Source organism: Carcharhinus amblyrhynchos, chromosome 28 (genome assembly GCF_965287045.1).
Source record: "Carcharhinus amblyrhynchos chromosome 28, sCarAmb.v2.hapA, whole genome shotgun sequence".
In the NCBI taxonomy this organism is placed as follows: domain Eukaryota; kingdom Metazoa; phylum Chordata; class Chondrichthyes; order Carcharhiniformes; family Carcharhinidae; genus Carcharhinus; species Carcharhinus amblyrhynchos.
The window spans coordinates 32,169,145-32,191,113 of NC_137351.1; the positions used below are offsets into that span (position 1 = coordinate 32,169,145).

The 21,969-nt window shown below is 46.5% G+C and overlaps 1 protein-coding gene across 1 annotated transcript in view; it reads right to left on the reverse strand.

Annotated features, from left to right (window-relative positions):
• Nucleotides 1-21,969, reverse strand: part of cemip (cell migration inducing hyaluronidase 1) — a 252,790-nt gene that overhangs the window by 31,257 nt on the left and 199,564 nt on the right. The window contains exons 15-21 of the mRNA XM_080214375.1: nucleotides 19,899-19,968; nucleotides 19,660-19,788; nucleotides 16,900-16,985; nucleotides 15,496-15,627; nucleotides 6,583-6,618; nucleotides 3,383-3,538; nucleotides 785-965 (exon numbers count right to left, since the gene is read on the reverse strand). Coding sequence (XP_080070501.1) covers nucleotides 785-965; nucleotides 3,383-3,538; nucleotides 6,583-6,618; nucleotides 15,496-15,627; nucleotides 16,900-16,985; nucleotides 19,660-19,788; nucleotides 19,899-19,968 — 790 coding nt within the window. The remainder of the gene's footprint in view (nucleotides 1-784; nucleotides 966-3,382; nucleotides 3,539-6,582; nucleotides 6,619-15,495; nucleotides 15,628-16,899; nucleotides 16,986-19,659; nucleotides 19,789-19,898; nucleotides 19,969-21,969) is intronic.

A 21,969-nucleotide genomic window follows, 5' to 3' on the forward strand; every position in this document is an offset into this window, starting at 1 on the left:
CACTGCGAATAAGTTACTGTTAAAATACCCTAGTCACCTGTTCAGGTACACTGAGGGAGAATTTAGCACAGTCAATGCACCTAACCAGCATGTCTTTTGGATTGTGGGAGGAAACCAAAGCACCCAGAAGAAACCCACATAGACATGGGGAGAATGTGCAAACTCCACACAGACAGTGACCCGAGCCGGGAATCGAATCTGGTTCCTGGAGTGTGAGGCAGCTGTGTGAAACATTGTGCCACTGAATGGGGGTGTCCACCATCCGGTCAGTAGGTCTTAATTAGATCTTAATTCTGATTCTAGAGATGCACTAAGGCAGACTTTCATCTGGTTTCATAGCTAGCAATTTCTAGAACAGGTCACTAGTCTGTTATCAGAGGCTGATAGCTTGAGGGGTGTCAACCCACATCAAGGGAGTCTCTCCCACTCTTACCACCAGCCATTGGTGTGTTTGGAAGGACTTATAGGTTGACACTCAATCTGTTTGATCACATTATAAATGCATCTTCCTAGGCCATCAAGTCCTGGGATGGGACTCAAACCTAGAGCTTCTGCTCAGAGGCAGGGACATTACTCACTGCGCCACAAGACCTCCTATTAGGTCTTAAAATCTTGCATGTTGCACATTGGTTTTCACTTCCTCAGTTATCAATGAGTGTTTACCCCCTGTTATTACACATTGATTTCTTGGAATATTTTGCAGTTTGAAACATTTCTGCAAACGCACAAATTCTGTGTTCATTCAATTAACGATAAATAAAAGCGCTACAATCTGAGAACCTACTGGGACATCCTGGAAAGTGATGTTTGTCACGTTGTTGTTTGGACAAGTTTGCCAAGAGTTATTGAATCGGAAGCCAATGGCGCTGGTGTGACGGCCATCCAGGGCAACAAATTTACGGAAAGTGCAGTTCTCCACGTTTATCGGACCGTCGTAGATTTGCACTCCTCGGATAGGGAATGTCCTGAGAACAGAGAAAGAAAATACGGCATTCAACTTTAATTTGGGTTCCAATGGTGAATCACTGATCCCCTGCTCACAGAACATAAGAAACAGGAGCAGGAGTAGGCCATCTAGCCCTTCGAGCCTGCCCCGCCATTCAATAAGATCATGGCTGATCTGAAGTGGATCAGTTCCACTTTCCCGCCCTCTCCCCATAACCCTTAATTCCCCTGTCTATCAGAAACCTATCTACCCGTGACTTAAATACATTTAGCGAGGTAGCCTCCACCACTTCAACGGGCAGAGAATTCCAGAGATTCACCAACCTTTGAGTGAAGAAGTTCCTCCTCAACTCCGATCTAAACTGCCCCCCTCTTATCTTGAGGCTGTGCCCTCTAGTTCTGTTATCCTTTCTAAGCGGGAAGAATCTCTCTACCTCTACCCTATCCATCCCTTCCATTCTCTTATACGTCTCTATAAGATCCCCCCTCATCCTTCTAAACTCCAACGAGTACAGACCCAGTCTATTTAGTCTCTCTTCATAGTCCAACCCCCTCATCTCTGGTATCAGCCTAGTGAACCTCCTCTGCACCCCCTCCAAGGCCAATATATCCTTGCGCAAGTGCGGCGACCAAAACTGCACACAGTACTCCAGCTGCGGCCTCACCAGTACCCTGTACAGTTGCAGCAAGACCTCCCTGCTTTTATATTCTATCCCCCTCGCTATAAAGGCCAGCATCCCATTCGCCTTCTTGATCACAGCGTCAGTGACTCAAAACACAAAATTATATTAAACAAAATACCACAGTTGCTGGAAATCAGAAATAAAAACTGGAAATGCTCGAAAAATTCAACAGGTCTGGCAGCAATTGTGGAGAGAGAATAGGGTTAATATTTCAGATCTAAATGATTCTTCTGCACATCTCTGTACAAGGATCATTTAGTTCAAAACATGACAAGATTATAACCCTTTCTGTCCAGCATGTGGCTCAATTCACTCAGTACAAGTCAAGTGAACTTACTCCACAGCTTCTCAACCTGTGGGCAGCACAGTAGCACAGTGGGTTAGCACTGCTGTTTCACAGCTCCAGTGACCTGGATTCGATTCCCGGCTCGGGTCACTGTCTGTGTGGAGTTTGCACATTCTCCTCGTGTCTGCGTGGGTTTCCTCCAGGTACTCCAGTTTCCTCCCACAGTCCAAAGATGTGCGGGTTAGGTTGATTGGCCTTGCTAAGAAATTGCCCCTTGGTGTCCTGAGATATGTAGGTTAGAGGGATTAGCGGGTAGGGATGGGGATAGGGCCTTGGTGGGATTGTGGTCAGTGCAGACTCGGTGGGCCGAAGGGCCTCTTTCTGACTGTAGGGTTCTATGTTCTACATAGCAAAGCTTACAAATTGTATCAGAATGTTCAATGTCCAAAACAAAAGCTTTCCAGAGCTTTGGTTTGCTGGGATAGAACCCTGTTAAAGTGAAGCCTGGTTATAGTACAGTTTCATCAGAATAATATGAGGGTTAAATTGAGGAGGTTAGGTTGCATTCCCTTGAGTTTAGTTGATGGAAGGTGATCCAATTGATAAGTTTGGACTGATGGAGCTTCGCTACAGGGATACGGGGAAATGATTTCCTGATGTCGATAGTGGGGAGAATTCTAGAATCCATTATCAAAGATTTAATAGCAGAAAACTGAGGTAAAAAAAGACAGAGTCAACATGCATTTACAAAAGGGAAACCATACTTGACAAATGTATTGTAACTCTTTGAGTTCGAGGGTGACATGGTGACACAATGGTTAGCACTGCTGCTTCACAGCACCAGGGACCTGGGTTTAATTCCAGCCTTGGGTGACTACATCCCCGTTCTCCCCATGTCTGTGTGGGTTTCCTCTGGGTGCTCCGGTTTCCTCCCACATTCCAAAGATGTGCAGGAGAGGCAGATTGCCCAGACTAAATTGCCCCCTTGGTGTCTCAAGATATATAGGTTAGGGGGATTAGCAGGGTAAATATGCAGGAGTAAGCCTGGGTATGAGTCAGTGCAGACTTGATGGGCCAAATGGCCTCCTTCAGCTCTGTAGGGATTCTATGAACTGTATAAACTCCTATATAACTAGTAGAGTTGATAAGGGGATGCCAGTAGATGTGGTTTATTTAGCGGCTTTCGATAAGTCCCACATAAGAGACTGATGTGCAAAATCAAAACACATGGGATTGGGGGTAGTGTGTTGAGATGGATAAAAAACTGGAAACAAAGAGTAGGAATAAGCAGGTCTTTTTCCAAGTATGTGTAGGGACAATAATATTTTGAGTCACAGCACAGTGAAGGGAGGTTTGCCCTGCATCAAACGGACCTGAATGGCAAATCCACAAGGAGACTAGAATTTGGCGGAGAACGGAGGTCAGGAGGTGATTTTGGTTCGAAGGATGGGTGTATTGAGTTACATACACTGCTTTTGGAAGAGCTCGCCCACTGTGATCCAGGCCGCCAGGTCCCCAAACCATGTTATCCGCCATCTCCGTTCCACGGTTTTCGCTCTCCCCAACAAACAGCGAGTTCTTCACCTGCTGTTTGGCACCATCGTCATCTGGGAAGGTTCCACCACTACAAACACAAACAGCAAATGTCAGCTTGGCTCCTTCAGTCAAAAAACGTTGTAGGTACAAAGACTTCGATAGTTTGATTAACATGTGGACAAAGGGGGTAAGTTGCCATCTTTTGGATGAAATATTAAAGTTGTCGATATTTTCTTAATTGCTTTGTTGCGTTTTAATGCTCATTACATTGGTACACAAATGATAGCATTTGTGCATCTATAAGAACATAAGAAACAGGAACAGGAGTAGGCCATTCAGTCCCTCAAGCCTATTCCACCATTCAATAGGATCATGGCTGATCTGACATTCCTCACATCCACTTTCCTGCCCTTTCACCGTAACCCTTGACTCCCTTACTGATCAAAAATCTATCTATCTCAGCCTTAAATATTCACTCTGTTCCCACAGCTCACTGTGGCTTAGAGTTCCAAAGATGCACAACACTCAGAGAAGAAATTTCTCCTCATCTCAGTCTCAAATTGATGTCCCTTTATTCTGAGACCGGGCCCTCTGGTTCTAGACTCTTCCATGAGGGGAATCATCCTCTCAGCATTGACCCTGTCAAACCCCTTAAGAATCCGATATGTTTCAGTGGGATCACCTCTCATTCTCCCAAATTCCAGTGAGTAGAATCTCAGCTGTTCAACCTTTCCTCATAAGGCAATCCCTCCATCCCGGGATCATCCTAGCTCGGAACTGCTTCCAATGAAATAATATCTTTCCTTAAATAAGGGGACCAAAACTGCTCTCAGAGCTCCAGATATGGTCTCACCAGTACCTTGTACAGTTGCAGCCAGACTTCCCAACTCTTCTACTCCAACCCCCTTGAAATAAGGGCCAACATTTCATTAACCTTCTGGATTACCTGTTTCACCTGTGTGTTATCTTTCGTGCACAAGTATCCCCAAGTCTCTTGGGAGAGTCTAGGGCCAGAGGGCATAGTCTCAGAATAAAGGGGTGGCACGGTAGCACAGTGGTTAGCACTGCTGCTTCACAGCCCTAGGGACCTGGGTTTGATTCCCAGCTCGGGGTCACTGTCTGTGTGGAGTTTGCACATTCTCCTCGTGTGTGTGTGGGTTTCCTCCGGGTACTCTGGTTTCCTCCCACAGTCCAAAGATGTGCGGGTTAGGTTGATTGGCCATGCTAAGAAATTTCCCCTTAGTGTCCTGAGATGTGTAGGTTAGAGGGATTAGTGGGTATAATATGTAGGGATATGGGGGTCGGGCCTGGGTGGGATTGTGTTCGGTGCAGACTCGTTGGGCCGAATGGCCTCTTTTTGCACTGTAGGGTTTCTGTGATCCTATAAGTCCCTTTGTGTTGCAGCTTTCTGCAGTTTTTCTCCATTTAAATAATATTCTGTTCTTCCTTCCATAATGAAAAGCTTCCCATATTATACTCCATTTTCCAACTTTTTTGCCCACTTCCTTAACCTATCAATAAATCTGTTTGTATCCGAATCACAATTTGTTTTTCCCCCTAGTTCTGAGTCGTCTGTAAATTTGGTTACAATACATGGGAATAGCCGGGACACTGAGAGGTTGGAGTGCTGCTGACTTTGAACTAAGTCAACAGACTCTTTCTAGCACTGAAAGCAGCTGTGTCTTAGTTTTATCTTCACCAACGGGCATGGATCCGATTAACTAAAGGTCTTGGCTAACTATTCAGATGGAACATAAAAAGGGGCAGCATAATGGTTAGCACTGCGGCCCCACAGAGCCAGGGATCTGGGTTCGATTCCCGGTTTGGGTCACATTCTTCCCATGTCTGCATGGGTTTCCTCTGGGTGCTCCGGTTTCCTCCCACAGTCTGAAAGACATGCTGGTTAGGAGCATTGACCAGAACAGGTGCCGGAGTGTAGCGACGAGGGGAATTTCACAGTAACTTCACTGCAGTGTTAATGTAAGCCTTTGAGTGAAGTAATACCTCCTCAACTCAGACCTAAATGACCAGTTCCTTATCCAGAGGTGGAATTTTCACCAAAAAATTCTAAGTGTTGAATTCATGTAAAATCTGGAGTAAATCCCACTTTTTTTTCAGTGGGATTTTCAAAATGAATCTCCTGCACTCTGCATATCACAGACCTCCCTAGTGTGAATCTCATTAAAAAACCGTGGGCTATTCCTGCGGGAGAGGCCGGCAGTGCAGCACTGAGTGCGCCACTGCACATGCGCCGATCTGTCAAAGTAGCAGTGGCCCCGCACTGCTGCCTCCCGATGGCTGTAACCCCACATCGCTGATTGTGCGTCTCCCCCTCACCCCCTGATCGCTGCCCTCCTGGATGTTCCGGGACAGCTTTGACTTCTCCCCCCTCTCTACCCTGGCCCGCCCCGATCTCTACAAGACGATCAGAGGATTGGATAGGGTGGACAGTGAGAGCCTTTTTCCTCGGATGTTGATGGCTAACACGAGGGGACATCGCTTTAAATTGAGGGGTGATAATTATAGGACGGATGTCAGAGGTAGGTTCTTTACTCAGAGGGTAGTAAGGGCGTGGAATGCCCTGCCTGCAGCAGTTGTGGACTCGCCAACTTTAAGGGCGTTCAAATGGTCAGTGGATAGGCATATGGATAACATTGGAATAGTTTAGGTTAGAGGGTCATTAGATTGGTTCCACTGGTCGGCACAACATCGAGGGCCGAAGGGCCTGTACTGCGCTGTAATGTTCTATGTTCCATAACCCTCCCCCCATCTCATGCAACATCGATCCCCCCCCCGCCCCGCACTGCTGCCTCACAGCACTAGGGACCCGGGTTCAATTCCGTGCTTAACTGTCTGTGTGGAATTTGCTCATTCTCCTCGTGTCTGCGTGGGTTTCCTCCGGGTGCTCCGGTTTCCTCCCACAGTCCAAAGATGTGTGATTAGGTTGATTGGCCATGCTAAATTAACCCTTAGTGTCAGGGAGATTAGCAGGGTGAATATGTGGGGTTATGGGGATAGGGATTGTTGTAGATTCGATGGGTCGAATGGCCTCCTTAGGGATTCTGTGATTTTTCAAGACAAAATGCAAATTCAGCAATATCGAGATAGCCTTTGATTGCTTCAAGCTCTTACCTTGCGAGAGTCAGTCCAATTCCATTATCAGCAAATCTAAAAGGAAAGGACAAACAAGAGTGAAGAATGACGTGACTAGAATTGAAACGGAACTTTTCCAGGCCCAAGGCATCAACATCAAACAAGCACTGGTGACCCAAATGGATAGTTCAGTAATAGCTCACAGCACCAAAGTATGTTCAGTGCACTCATTCCGTCCAATCTTCTTAATCTCCATGAAAAAGCAAACAATCACTGGTTCCTATGTGTAGTGACAGCATAAATACATTCAAACAACATGTGTTTATAATTTTCTACACTCTGTAACCAGGGCAATTCGCCCCCTCATTATGTGTCTGTGTAGATAACACGGATTAAGGTATTGCTTTTTTTGGCACTCTGAGATTCGATACGAAATTGAAGGCAGAGAAATGGGTCTACTCTGTAACCAAAGCCAAAAAGAAGGAGTTATCATTGCACTGGGAATGAACAGCCAGTGTTAGGGGTGGGTTTTCATTCTCTTTGCCTGGAGCTACTGGGACAGTAAAGTGTTGGACTTGGGTTAACAAGTGGCAAGCAATATTCGTGCCACATGAGTGCCTGGCAATGTCTATCTCCAACGATAGAGGATCTAACCATCACCCCTCGACATTCAATGGCATTGCCATTATTGAATCCCCCACTGTCAACACCCTGGGGGTTACCATTGACCAGAAACTGAACTTGACTAGCCATATACGGGCAACGTGGGCCCACTAGCACAGATCATAGAATCATAGAACCCTACAGTGCAGGAAGAGGCCCTTCAGCCCATCGAGTCTGCACCGAACACAATCCCACCCAGGCTCTACCCCCATATTATACCCACTAATCCCTCTAACCTACACATCCCTGGACACTAAGGGGCAATTTCTTAGCATGGCCAATCAACCTAACCCGCACATCTTTGGACTGTGGGAGGAAACCGGAGCACCCGGAGGAAACCAACGCGGACACGAGGATAATGTGCAAACTCCACACAGACAGTGACCCGAGTCAGGAATCGAACCCAGGTCCCTGGAGCTGTGAAGCAGCAGTGCTAACCACTGTGCCACTGTGCTGCCTGTGGTTAGTGCGTGGTGCTAATAACGCCAAGGTTACGGGTTCCATCCCTGGCCATATGCGTTCCAGTGACTGTAGTTTCTGATGTCCTCCGTGTAAGTCTATGTGGTGGCACAGTAGCACAATGGTTAGCACTGTGGCTTCACAGCTCCAGGGTCCTGGGTTTGATTCCTGGCATGGGTCACTGTCCGTGTGGAGTTTGCACATTCTCCTCGTGTCTGCGTGGGTTTCCTCCGGGTGCTCCAGTTTCCTCCCTCAGTCCAAAGATGTGCGGGTTAGGTTGATTGGCTATACTAAAATTGCCCTTTAGTGTCCTGAGATGTGGAGGTTAGAGGGATTAGCTGGTAAATGGGGGTAGGTCCTGGGTGGGATTGCAGACTCGATGGGCCAGATGGCCTTTTTCTGCACTGTAGGATTTCTATGATTCTATATATGTACTGCTGTACAGAGCTGGTCAGAGGCTAGAAATCCGGCAGTGAGTAACTCACCTCCTGACTCCCTAAAGTCTGTCTAATATCTACAAGGCACAAGTCAGGAGTGTGATGGAACAGTCCCCTCTTGTCTGGATGAGTGCGGCTCCAACAATGTTCAAGATGCTGGACACCATCCAGAATAGAGCAATCCACCTGATTTCTACTCCTTCCACAAACATTCACTCCCTCCACCACCAGCCAGCAGTGGCAGCCGTGTGTACCACCTTCAACTTGTATAGCAGGAACTCGCCAAGGCTCCTTAGGCAGCACCTTCCAAACTCACAAGAGCAGAACAAAGAACAGCACAGCGCAGGAAACAGGCCCTTTGGCCCTACAAGCCCGCGCCGCCCATTATAACACTCAGTGAGTGCCTTACGCAAGTCTTTCGTCAATTGACAATGTTTTTGTCTACCTCCAGTGGACTCCAGTGTAGAAAATATACAAATACATGGGAACACCACAACCTGGAGGTTCCCCGTCAAGCCACGCACCATCCCGTCTTGGAAATCGCCATTCCTTCACTGGGTCAGAATACTGGAACTCCCCTTCCTAACAGCACTGTGGGTGTACCTGCACCTCAGGGACTGCAGCGATTCATAAGGCAGCTCATCGCCACCTTCCCAAGGGCAATGAAGGGTGGGCAATAAATATTGGCCCAGCCAGTGACGCCCACGCTCCATAAATGAATTTTTAAGAAGGCCTCATAATAAGAGTGTTGGCCCTCCATTAACACTTGCTGCCGCCATTTTGAGTTGGATGTTCAAAGCACCCAGTACATCAGCCTGGACCCGATAAGGGTGGATAGAGCCGTGAAGAAGGCTTGTGGTGTGTTAGCGTTTATTAACAGGGGGTTAGGGTTTAAGAGTCGTGGGGTTATGCTGCAACTATACAGGACCTTGGTGAGACCACATTTGGAATATTGTTTGCAGTTCTGGTCACCTCACTATAAGAAGGATGTGGAAGCATTGGAGAGAGTGCAGAGGAGATTTACCAGGATGCTGCCTGGTTTGGAGGGTAGGTCTGATGAGGAAAGGTTGAGGGAGCTGGGGCTTTTCTCTTTAGAGCGGAGGAGGATGAGAGGCAACTTAATAGAGGTTTATAAGATGTTGAGGGGGATAGATAGAGTGGACGTACAGAGACTATTTCCTTGGGTGGATGTAGCTGTTACTAGGGGGCATAACTATAAGGTTCATGGTGGGAGATATAGGAGGGATGTCCAAGGTAGATTCTTCACTCAGAGAGTGGTTGGGGTGTGGAATGCACTGCCTGCTGTGATAGTGGAGTTGGACACTATAGGAACTTTCAAGCAGTTATTGGATAGGCACATGGAGCACACCAGAATGATAGGGAGTGGGATAGCTTGATCTTGGGTTTGGACATAGATTGGCACAACATTGAGGGCCGAAGGGCCTGTACTGTGCTGCACTGTTCTATGTTCTATGATAACAAGAAGAGGGCCCCCATTGGCAATTCTAGTCGGAGCCTCTGGAATGCACAAAACAATGAATTGTAGACCCTCGAGGAGAACTCCTGCTCCTTTGGGACATCCAAAAATAATTTGAACGCTCCCCCATTTAACTTAAACATACTAGAGATGGGCAAAAAGCCCCTTCACTTTCCAGACTCATCCAATAGGGTAACAGAGAGTCCATTGCCTTCCAATTTGTAAGGATGTGTCAGGTGACCAATAGCAGAAGCACGGTGGGGTGGGGTGGAGGGGGCGTATATGGGAAGCCACGTGATGAAACCTCCAGAAATATTTTCAGCCAGTTTTGGCAACTTTATCATTACTGGAATGGGTAATAGACCAAAATTGAAATCCACCCAATTGTGTCTAAGAAGAAAAGTGGACGAGGATAGATGCTGTGGATGTTGGAAATGTGAAATAAAAACAGAATAGTGCTGGATACACACACGTCACCAAAAACCCACTCATCCTGATCTTAAAAATGTCTACTAATCCAGTAAAGCCTTTTGGGGGCCAGAATTTCAAAGGTGGAAGAATGCTTCCCGATTTCACATTTGAACAGCCTAGCTATATAGAACATAGAACATTTCAGTGCAGTACAGGCCCTTCAGCCCTCGATCTTGCACCGACCTGTGGAACCAATCTAAAGCCCATCTAACCTACCCTATTCTGATATCATCCATATGTTTATCCAATGACCATTTAAATGCCCTTAATGTTGGCGAGTCCACTACTGTTGCAGGTAGGGCATTCCACGCCCTTACTACTCTCTGAGTATATTCTCTGAGTATATCTTTAACATTGCAAGTCGATATCCTTCTTACTAAACTTCCGAATGGATTCTGGACAATTTGCCAACAGGGAAAGGGTGAGGCAGAAACTCATTTCAGTGAACCCCGGTGTTGACGTACAAACCACCATCTGTGGGCGAGTGGTTTTTGTGCCAGTGTTCATCAGCATGTTACCCCTTCGGTTACACATGTACAGAAATGATACACAAATCCACCTCTCAACTCCTCCACTACCGAACTGTCACCCGGCTTGTCCCACATCCAGTATTGATTGAGCAAATATTTCCTTGATTTCAATATTTTGAAGACAGTTGCTGCTCCAAATTCCATTTCCTGAACATCAATTTCATCCCTCTCTCTGGTCACCGTCTCTGGCCAATCCAGGCTGTTCACATCTTATTTAACATTGAGCTGAACTCACAGCCGCCCCCATGACCCATAACAGTTACTTCCACTTCCGTAGCTCAAGTTGCTGTAAACCTCCTCACTGTTATTGTTAGCTCCAAGTTCAACTATTCCAAAGCTCACTGCAGGTCTGCCTCCCGTCCACTGACCTGAGTTCATCTACGATAGAGGTTTTCCAGCCCTGTCGCGGTGCGACCTGCCACTGGGGTCCTTCAGTGGGGTCAGAGGACCCCCGTGGTGGGCGGGGCTGGAAAATCCCACCCTAAATCTCTACAATCTAGACCCTAATTGTGGTAACTTAGCCCCTTTTAAGGAATGACGCTTTACGGGTCACATGATTGGGCCGGATCCAATGGAATGGAAGCGCAGGAAGCCTTCCAATTGGGAGCAAGGGTACGCTTCCTGGGACAGGGAGGAGAAGAAAGCAGACCCGCTTCTGTCAGACCTTAAAGGGCATGAATAATAATTATATTGTTATTATTTAATATTATTTGGGCAGCACGGTAGCACAGTGGTTAGCACTGCTGCTTCACAGTGCCAGTGACCTGGGTTTGATTCCCGGCTCGGGTCACTGTCTGTGTGGAGTCTGCACATTCTCCTCGTGTCTGCGTGGGTTTCCCCCAGGTGCTCCGGTTTCCTCCCACAATCCAAAGATGTGTGGGTTAGGTTGATTGGCCATGCTAAAAAATTGCCCCTTAGTGTCCTGAGATGTGTAGGTTAGAGGGATTAGTGGGTATAATATGGGGGTAGGGCCTGGGTGAGATTGTGGTCAGTGCAGACTCGATGGGCCAAATGGCCTTCTTCTGTACTGTAGGGTTTCTATGATGATTTCTATGATAATAAACCTTTGTAATCGTTGCAATCACATTGAGCTGCCTCTAGTTACTGTATTAATACCAAAGCCCTTTCGCCTATCACCGCTGTGATCTTCATTACTCCCTGTTCCAGCAACACCTTGATTTTAATAGTGTCACCCTTCTGTTCAAATCCCTGTGTAGTCTCACTGCCCAGTAACTCTGTAACCTCCTCTAGCCCCACAACCTGCAGAGGTTTCTGTGTTCTACCAGTTTGGGCCTCTTGTGCCTCCCTCACCATTGCTAATGGTACTTCAGCTGACAGGGACCTAACCTCTGGAACTCACTCCTTAAACCCCTTTGCTGCCTCACTTCTTTCTTCTACTTTAAAACCCACCTTTCTGACCAAGCTTTTCGCCACCAGTCTGAATATTCTTAATTTTTTTTTGTGTTTTCAGGTCTGCTCCGCCATTTAACACATTCATGGCTGATCTTGGGTCTAATTTCACTTCCCTGAGCATTCCCCATATCCTTTGATTCTCTGAGAGACTAAAACTCTGTCTATTGTTGTGATGGGGAGGTTGATCTCCTCTCTGAGGACTAATACTCAATCACTCAAAGTACTTCCCTTCATAATCTGTTAAAGTGAGTGTGAGAAGGGGTAAATATCTGCACTTCAGTGATTAAATCAAAATAACTACCTGAGATTCTCTCTGTAAAGCAACAATTAACACTTTATTCTTCTAACCAACAGTAAACAGGCTAACTAAACAATTAACAAACTGAATAAAACACTGTTCTAATGGAATGCCGTTTAGATAGATGCAATCCCCATTTTTTAACAAACAAAGTATAAATTTTAGTCACTCAAAATTTTAACCAGGTTTGTCATCTTCCAGAATGTTCTGACTTCCTTATCTTCTGTTGGTACCTTTACAATTGAGATGAGGCTTTCTTTTAAGACATAAATGTGTCTGTTACAGTATTGGAGAGAGAGTGTCTCTGTCTCTGTCTCTGTCTCTGTCTCTGTCTCTGTCTCTGTCTCTGTCGGCAAAGGCAGTAGCTTCTGGCAGTTTGGTGCTGGGAGCTGTGGCTTTTATACCCTTGATGACATACCAAAAATCCCCACAATAGGATTGGCTTATCGGTTATCAAAACATCAAATTCAAATCTGATAGGCTGCTGCTATTCAAATGCCAATTTCAAATTGATTGGTTAAAATTCAAAAGCAACCTGTCATCTTGACAGCATCACTTCCTAGGCCCATGAGGTTTCAGTCTGTGTACACCATGTACCTACTTCCTCTTCAGTATAGGAAAAAACTACTTTTTCTAACAGAAACATGAAGTTTTACAACTCTTAGCACTTTACAATTTTTAAAATAATTTTACAAACACTAACTTCAAAGGTATGCGGGTTATGCTGATTGTCCATGCAAATTGTCCCTTAGTGGGTGGCACGGTAGCACAGTGGTTAGCACTGTTGCTTCACAACTCCACGGACCTGGGTTCGATTCCCGGCTTGGGTCACTGTCTGTGTGGAGTTTGCACATTCTCCTTGTGTCTGCGTGGGTTTCCTCTGGGTGCTCCGGTTTCCTCCCACAGTCCAAAGATGTGCGGGTTTAGGTTGATTGGTCATGCTTAAATTGCCCCTTAGTATCCTGAGATGTGTCGGTTAGAGGGATTAGTGGGTATAATATGTAGGGAGTAGGGTTTGGGTGGGATTATGGCCGGTGCAGGCCCAATGGGCCGAAGTGCCTCTTTCTGTACTGTAGGATTTCTATGAAATTCCTGTGTCAGGGAACGTGTGGGTTAGATGGATTAACGGGGGATAGGGCCTGGGGTGGGATTGTTGTCGGTGTAGACTCGGTGGGTTGAATGGCCTCCTTCTGATGATCTCTATGATTCTACGAATTTCCCAACACCATCCCAAGCCTTCAGTGTGTTCAACGATGGAGTACCCACAATCCTCTGGGGTAGAGAATTCCAAAGATTCACAACTCAGTTCTGACCCATCTCAGTCTAAAACCATCGACCTTTATCAAGAGACTGCGCCCCCATGTTCTAGATTATTGCGTGCTGTCAGTTTTTGTCTCACTAAGCTGCTTTGAAGAGTCTTGACAAGTTTTACTGTGTCAAAGGAGCTATATAAATGCACTCCTGTTGTATCTAAGAAAATAAAGTGAAGCCAGGCTAGTGGGCTGGACAGAGAACAGTGCAGCACAGGAGGAGGCCATTTGGCCCATCAAGCCTGTGCCGGCACATGACACCTTTCTAAAGACCTTTTGCCTCTAAGTGATCCGTATCCCTCTATCCGTTGCCTATTCATGTATCTGTCAAGATGCCTCTTAAACTATTGTATCTGCTTCTACCACCTCCTCTGGCAGCGCAACCCAGGTACTCACCACCCCCCGCATAAAATAAAACTTGCCTCTCACACCTCCTTTAAACTTACCCCCCTTTTGCCTTAACCCTTAGTAACTGACACTTTTATCCAGGGAAAAAGATTCTGGGCTGGCCATGCTCGCTCCAAAGCCGGAAGATCCCATCCGAGGTCAACGGACCTTTGCTATGTCCCGTGTCCCACCCGCTATAGCTCCCGTGATGGGTGGGATGGTAAAATTCACACGCTGGACTATCCAATCTGTCCCGTGCCTCTCACAATTCTGTAAACTTCTATCAGGTCGCCCCTCAGCCTCCAACACTCAAGTGAAAACAAACCAAGTTTGTCCAAACTCTCCTCATTGTTAATACCCTCCAACATCCTGTACCCTCTCCAAAGCATCCTCATCCTTTTGTTAGTGTACTTAAAAACGATAGCAGGACTAGAGGGCACAGCTTTCGCTTAGAAAGGATAGCAGGACTAGAGGGCACAGCTTTCGCTTAGAAAGGACAGCAGGACTAGAGGGCACAGCTTTCGCTTAGAAAGGACAGCAGGACTAGAGGGCACAGCTTTCGCTTAGAAAGGATAGCAGGACTAGAAGGCACTGCTTTCGCTCAGAAAGGATAGCAGGACTAGAGGGCACTGCTTTCGCTTAAAAAGGATAGCAGGACTAGAGGGCACAGCTTTCGCTTAGAAAGGATAGCAGGACTAGAAGGCACTGCTTTCACTTAAAAAGGATAGCAGGACTAGAGGGCACAGCTTTCGCTTAGAAAGGATAGCAGGACTAGAGGGCACAGCTTTCGCTTAGAAAGGATAGCAGGACTAGAGGGCACAGCTTTCGCTTAGAAAGGACAGCAGGACTAGAAGGCACTGCTTTCACTTAGAAAGGATAGCAGGACTAGAGGGCACTGCTTTCGCTCAGAAAGGATAGCAGGACTAGAGGGCACAGCTTTCGCTTAGAAAGGACAGCAGGACTAGAAGGCACTGCTTTCACTTAGAAAGGATAGCAGGACTAGAGGGCACAGCTTTCGCTTAGAAAGGATAGCAGGACTAGAGGGCACAGCCTCAAGATAAGGGTGGGGGGGAGTGCAGTTTAGATCAGAGTTAAGGAGGAACTTCTTCACTCAAAGGGTGGTGAATCTCTGGAATTCTCTGCCCGTTGAAGTGGTGGAGGCTGCCTCGCTAAATATATTTAAGTCACGGGTAGATAGGTTTCTGATAGACAAGGGAATTAAGGGTTATGGGGAGAAAGCGGGAAAGTGGAACTGATCCACTTCAGATCAGCCATGATCTTATTGAATGGCAGGGCAGGCTCGAAGGGCTAGATGGCCTACTCCTGCTCCTATTTCTTATGTTCTTATGTTATGTTGTTAGTGTGGCGACCAGACCTGAGTATTTAGTATCTGTGTACTATAAGTTGGTAGTGTCTAGAGTGCGGATTCAGTATATTTAGATTTAACAGGCATTGCCAACACATTTTATGGTTGTAAAATTTTTAAGAGACTGGGGTTGGAACTTACTGGCAGTCCTCCAACCACACATCGCCACCGCGAAGCCAAGCGCCATGCTCCTGGTTTTTGAATGCAATATAATTTTTGATAATGGCAGGTTCTCTTGGCTTGTGAGGGTCAGCTCCCTCATGGGGACTGTACCTGAGTGAGAATGCAGACAAATTATTAACATGGTCCAAAAACTCAAGTGCAACGCTTTAACCTTACAGGAAAAAAAAGTTAAACTTTTCCGATGAACAGTTAATAAATTCATACCTTTAAAAGTGAATTCTGTGCAGTTTCTGTGCCCCAGCCAGGCACCATTTCACCAGGGAGTGGATGCCCACCCGCCCCCGAGCTAACCTCCATAGCACGGACAGAGAGTGGACTCCAAAATTAGCAGCCCACACACCATATCTAAATAGAGCAGGGTCAACTAGGCTGGTTACCAAGGGAACGGTGGTTAGCACAGCTGCCTCACAGCGCCAGGGACCCGGGTTCGATTCCCGGCTTGGGTCACCGCCCGTGCAGAGTTTGCATGTTCTCCCCATGTCTGCGTGGGTTTCCTCCGGGTGCTCCAGTTTCCTTCCACAGTCTGAAAGATGTGCTGGTTAGGGCGCATCGGCCGTGCTAAATTCTCCCTCAGTGTGACCCGAACAGGTGCCTGAGTAAAGCGACTAGGGTATTTTCGCACTAACTTCATCGCCGTGTTAACATTAGCCTACTTACGACAATAATAAACGTTAAACTGACCCAGATAACATACTGCCCACACATCATGAGTGGAAGTGGGCAGATCGATTTATGGAACTATCTTCTCAAGACTGGGTAAGGGGTGGTTGTTGGGGGGGGTGGGGCAGGTGGGGGGGGTACTTTGTCAAAGTGAGACTGCCTTTCCTGACTGGGGGGGGGAGGCCTCCAAGTAGGACCGCCTCTTTCTTCCTACCTACCCAGAGCCTGAAACTCAGCCGCGCTCCCCCCAACCCCACCCCCCTCCCCCCCACCCCACCCCATCCCAGCCTACCAACTATTGCCTCAACTGTCTTTCTACCCAAGACCCCAGCCCTCGCTGTTTTCAGGGATCCAAAGGGCCTTTCTCCCTCCTTTCCTTGTGGTTCCAGCACCGCCCACTAGTACCAGGATTGATGGAGCTTTTGGCCAATCGGATTGGTCAGCAGTGCCTCAGGGCCTGAGTGAGGAATGGAAATCCCACTCGGTGTCCTTGTTTAACCCATCCGCAGTAGTGACTGAATGTGTGATGGGTTAGCATAAGATGGACTGCACGTCCGCCTTGCTTCTCGGTTGACAGGGAGGCGGGGGGAGGGTGGGGAAGGGGGGGGGGCCGCCCGCCACCCCACCTTGTCCCATAATATTCGGCCCACAGATACTTTTCGTGGGCACTTTCGAAATGAGCCACTCTTTTTGTGAGCCCACCTTGCACCGACCAGTGAGAGGAAGGGCCTCTTGTCCTTTGCATTAGCGCTCGTTGTCTTAACTCCGTTATCGATCATCATGCCCGCCTGAAAAATAGATGGAAAAAAAATTTGAGACGCGCTTGAGTTTTTAATCAGCTTTCAATAAAAATGGAAGAAGGACGATTCCAAATGTTGGACGGGATCCATGAGGCAAATGGCAGGAAATTAGTCATCATTAAAATGGCCGTCTGTCTGTGGAGATGCAAAAAACATCAGCAATTCGCCAACCTCTAAGCCTTGGGGCCTTGCTTCAAATTGTATAGAACCTTGAGTAGGCCAAATTAAATTTTTGGTCTCCTTACTCACCCCAGAGGGAGGTCAGATGGTGGGACCATCCTCCGAACGGAGACTGAGGAGACACGGCCTCTATTCATTGATGTTTAGACGAATGAGTGATGATCTTATTGAAACATTCAAATTTCTTAAAGGGGTTGACTGGCGAGATGCAGTAAGGATGTTTCTCTCAGTTAGGGTGTCTAGAACCAAGGGACATTATTGGAGATCATCGCTTATATTGGTCAGAAACAAAAATATTCAGATTTCTTTCCTCCCAACCAGCCAAGGGTTTTGATTTTTTTTCCCTCTCTTTCAGGGGATGAGTTTTTCATTCGAATGGAGGATTGTGGCACACAAGTTCACAATGGGGCAGGACAGGCTACGTGGCCGAGACAACCTTAACCTTTCTATCATTGCCCAAACTCTTCCTCCAGTTGGTCGGGTGTCGATGCTTGGCGATGGAATTTAGAAACACAACCATTTTATTGGGAAGGGAGGCCATTTTACACTGAGATGAGGAGGAATTTCTTCATTCAGAGGGTGGGGAATTACTGGAAAATTTTGATCCCCAGCGGGCTGTGGCAACTCCGTCATTGGGCAGGATTTTCTGGTTGTGCCCACCCTGAGACCGGAATTTCCCACCCAAGATCAGCAGACCTTTTCCCAAAGTGGGTAGGACTGGGAAATTTACACGATTGAGTAAGATCAAGGCAGAGATCAATCGTTTGCTAGAATCCAGATACATCAAGGAGATAGCACGGGAAAATGGAGCTGAGGTAAATAATCAATGCTAATAATAATGATAAAAATGAAAATAATGAAATAATAATAAATTATCAGCTATGTTCTAGTTGAATGGCAGAGCAGGCTCAAGGGGCTAAATGGCCTGCTTCTCCTAAGTTCATAACCAAGGCCTGAAGGCCAATTTCGGGCCTTCCAGTTAGGGCCAGTTCACCGCACATCTTTGAACCGAGTCTATCTTGAGTCTATGAAGGAGCCTCATCCTGTCACCGTGACTGTGACCAACAAGATCTTATCTGAAACCATAAAGTGACCCAACACAAGATCTCGGAGATTGAGGAGTGCATTGGAAGGTGCAGATAGCAGGCCCAGCTGGGAATTCAAGAGCAGCGCCATCTCCTGGACAAGATTTAATCACTTCTATTGGTCAGAAACAAAATATTCAGATTTCTTTCATCCCAACCAGCCAAGGGATTTTTTTCCCTCTCTTTCAGGGGATGAGTTTTTTATTTGAATGGAGGATTGTGGCACACAAGTTCACAATGGGGCAGGACAGGCTACGTGGCCAAGACAACCTTAACCTTTCCATCATTGCCCAAACTCTTCCTCCAGTTGGTCGGGTGTCGATGTTTGGCGATGGAATTTAGACACACAACCATTGTGTTGGGAAGGAAAGCTTAAAATGAAGCTCTGTAGAAGAGTGACAGGGGCTCGAAACCTTGGGTGTGATCTTCCAGCTCTTCAGAGCGGCGGGATCTTGTGGCTCTCACTGACAGTACACCCATGGGGCAGGGACAATGGGGAATCTTATTGAGAGCGACGGGACCAGAAGTTCCTGCCGCTAGCCAATGGCAGGCTGCCTCCCACCAATGGCACGCTGCCTCCCGGCACTGAGAGAAATGCGGCAAGGTGCCAAAAAAATCTTGATGCTTAACTTTGTCCTTCCCTCCACAGATGCTGCCTGACAAAGAACAAAGAACAACACAGCACAGGAAACAGGCCCTTCGGCCCAACGAGCCCGCGCCACCATTTTAACATTGTGAGTCCCCTCCCCTACCCATGACCTTTGTCTACACCAATTGGACTCCACAATAAAGGAACCATAACCAGATTGGGGGATGCCTAATTTAGGGACAATTTATTACACCAATCAGCCTAAGAGCACGTTTTTGGGAGGAAACCGGAGCACCCGGAGAAAACCCACGCAATCACGGGGAGAATGTGCAAACTCCCACAGACACCGGCCCAAATCCATGTATCTGCACAGCAAACAGTGATAGTCACTGAGCTGTCGTGTTGCCCGTCAGTTGGTCCAGTTTAAGCGTACACCAACGACGTGAAGCACTAGGCAACTCTTGAAGCAACATCCAAGAGCAGCCCTCGCACGACCCACCGCGTGTATGCCCCTCGTTGGCCAACAAGGCGGACCGAATCACCTGTGAATTAAAAGAAAAACTGCTGAGTTTATCCGGTATGTTCTGTTCTATTTTAGATTCTCAGCATCCGCAGTATTTTTTTATTAAAGTGAGGATTTCCTATTTTTAGTCTTTTGGTGGAAGGCACAATGGCTCGGAATGTGCTCATAAATATATATAGCGGCCCACATGTTGCAATATATTCCATGTGTGCGAGTATAAATTTGTTTATCTCGCTCCTTTAGTGTAGCTCGCTACAGGGTTACAGTGATTGCGTGCAGGCTTACCCTGTAGTTGGAATGAGCTCTGTTGTTGCTGAACTTTCCTAGTGGCATGTGTTCAGAGTAACCCGGCAGATACATTCCTTCCGAAGGCCCCGTGGGCACGTGGTGGAAAATGAACCAAAATCCCGTTTCCTGCAATGTAAGCACACAGCTTGAGCTTCCAAAAGGTGCTCCTCTGCAGTTCAAAAGCACAATAAAACAGCCAGCACGTGACTCTGAGTACGGAACAGGAGACTACCTACCTCCGAGCCTGCAGCTGAACAGTTGACGAGGTTGTTATTGGGATTTGCAATCCAAAATGTGGAGACAGCGCTGTAACAGAACGGCAAAGGTTTACCTTGCTGAAGGGGTGATTAATACAAAAATTGCTTACATGATACCGTAGTAATTTGCACATGTACCATGCAGTTTAATTTATATCAAGGCAGTTAAATTTTATGAAGAGACAGATTATTATTCTTAGCTTTGTGAATCTGGTCTTTGATGAAAACAGAGTAATTCATGTAAAGGTTTTCATTGAATTTCTCTCCAGTGTATCAACTTTAACACCTTTCGAAAGCTGAGTTAAATGTTGAACCATGCAGAAACCACCTTGATACCAAGTTTCAAGCTTCTAAAGGGTCATATCTACAAATAAGTCATTACAACCTCATTGTCACGTACTTTAAAATGAGTTGATCATAACCTTTCTCACTTTTTGAAATGCATCTTTGGCCATTCAATCTTATTTCCTTCATCTTATTTCTTGGTTGCATTTTCTGTCCAACGTTTATTTACTGATAACCATATTTATCTGTGGGACCTTTTCATTATTCACTGTGATCTTACACTTTGCTAAGACTTTCTTTCTGGACACCAATAGACGTTTTGTTTCCTTACAATTTATGCTCAGTCCTTTCTTCTCGAGTTTGATCACCACTGTATCAAATCTTCTGCAGTTTCTCTTCAGAGTTGGCAATAAGAATGATATTGGTGCATCTCATAGTAAAATCGTAGCTTCCAACTAAAGATCTGCATCAGAATATCGTCACTATACAAATTGAATAATTCTGGGAAAAAAATACACTCCCCTGCCTGACCCATTTTTTTAATCTTCACAGAATTGCTTAGATGGTTCTCAACTTTTACAGCTCGTTCCCAATAAAAAATTCTTATCACGCGAAGATCCTTGGAATCAGGGTCAAGGGATTCGAACATGTTCACCACTACACAATGAGACTTGGCTGAGAGCTCAGGCAACCATCATAATACAAGATCATCTGTATCTCAGAGGAAGCATTGTTTGAGTGATAGTTCAGGTTCCACTGGTCATAGAACATAGAACATTACAGCACAGAACAGGCCCTTCGGCCCACGATGTTGCGCCGACCAATTAAAAAAGCAATGACCCTCTAACCTAAACCAATCCCTTTCCATCCATAAACCTATCCACGGATCTCTTAAACGCCCCCAAACTAGGTGCATCTACAACTGCAGCAGGCAGGGCATTCCAATCCCTCACCACCCTCTGGGTAAAGAACCTACCTCTGACATCCGTCCTATAACTACCACCCCTTAATTTAAAGCTATGCCCCCTCGTGCTAGCTTTCTCCATCCAAGGAAAAAGGCTATCACTGTCCACCCTATCTAAACCTCTAACCCTATCTAAACCTCTAATGGTCGGCGCAACATTGAGGGCCGAAGGGCCTGTGCTGTGCTGTAATGTTCTATGTTCTAGGTTCTCTGCTGTCACTTGCATGTTTGTTCACATAAGTTAAGTTGTTTCAGTGGTTTGTGGCTTTTGAAACTTCAAAGTCCTTAGATAATTGATACCTTAATTATCTTCTAATGTAGACTTTTTTAAAGGTAGGAGAAAGTTCTCAGTGATTAACTTTTAAAGGTTTTTTTTAAGTGTACTACTTCACACTGTAGGGTCAGTTGGTTCTAAAGTGTACAATGGACGTGGAAGTGCCATTGCTTGGCACAGAGGATATAACAGGCCATGTGAGGTGAGTAGAGCGGCAGAGCTAAGCGTAGTGAGCATGAGGAACCACTGGGGTGATCCCCTCATGGGACATGAGGTGGTACGCATGGAGAATAGGGGAGAGCTTGGAGGGTGACGGAATGTGAGGTGTGAGGGCTGGAAGGCCTTGGCTTTTTTTCCAACTGGGACAAAGTCCCACTTAACTGAGGTTGGTCTTTAAAGCAGCCCACCTCAGCACCTGGCAACCCTGTGGCTACCTCTGCACTTCTTCCTGGGCCAACTGAGCCAACTCCAGCAGGCAACTGATCTCCAACAACGAGGAATTGCTCTAACTCCCTCACTCAGCTTGA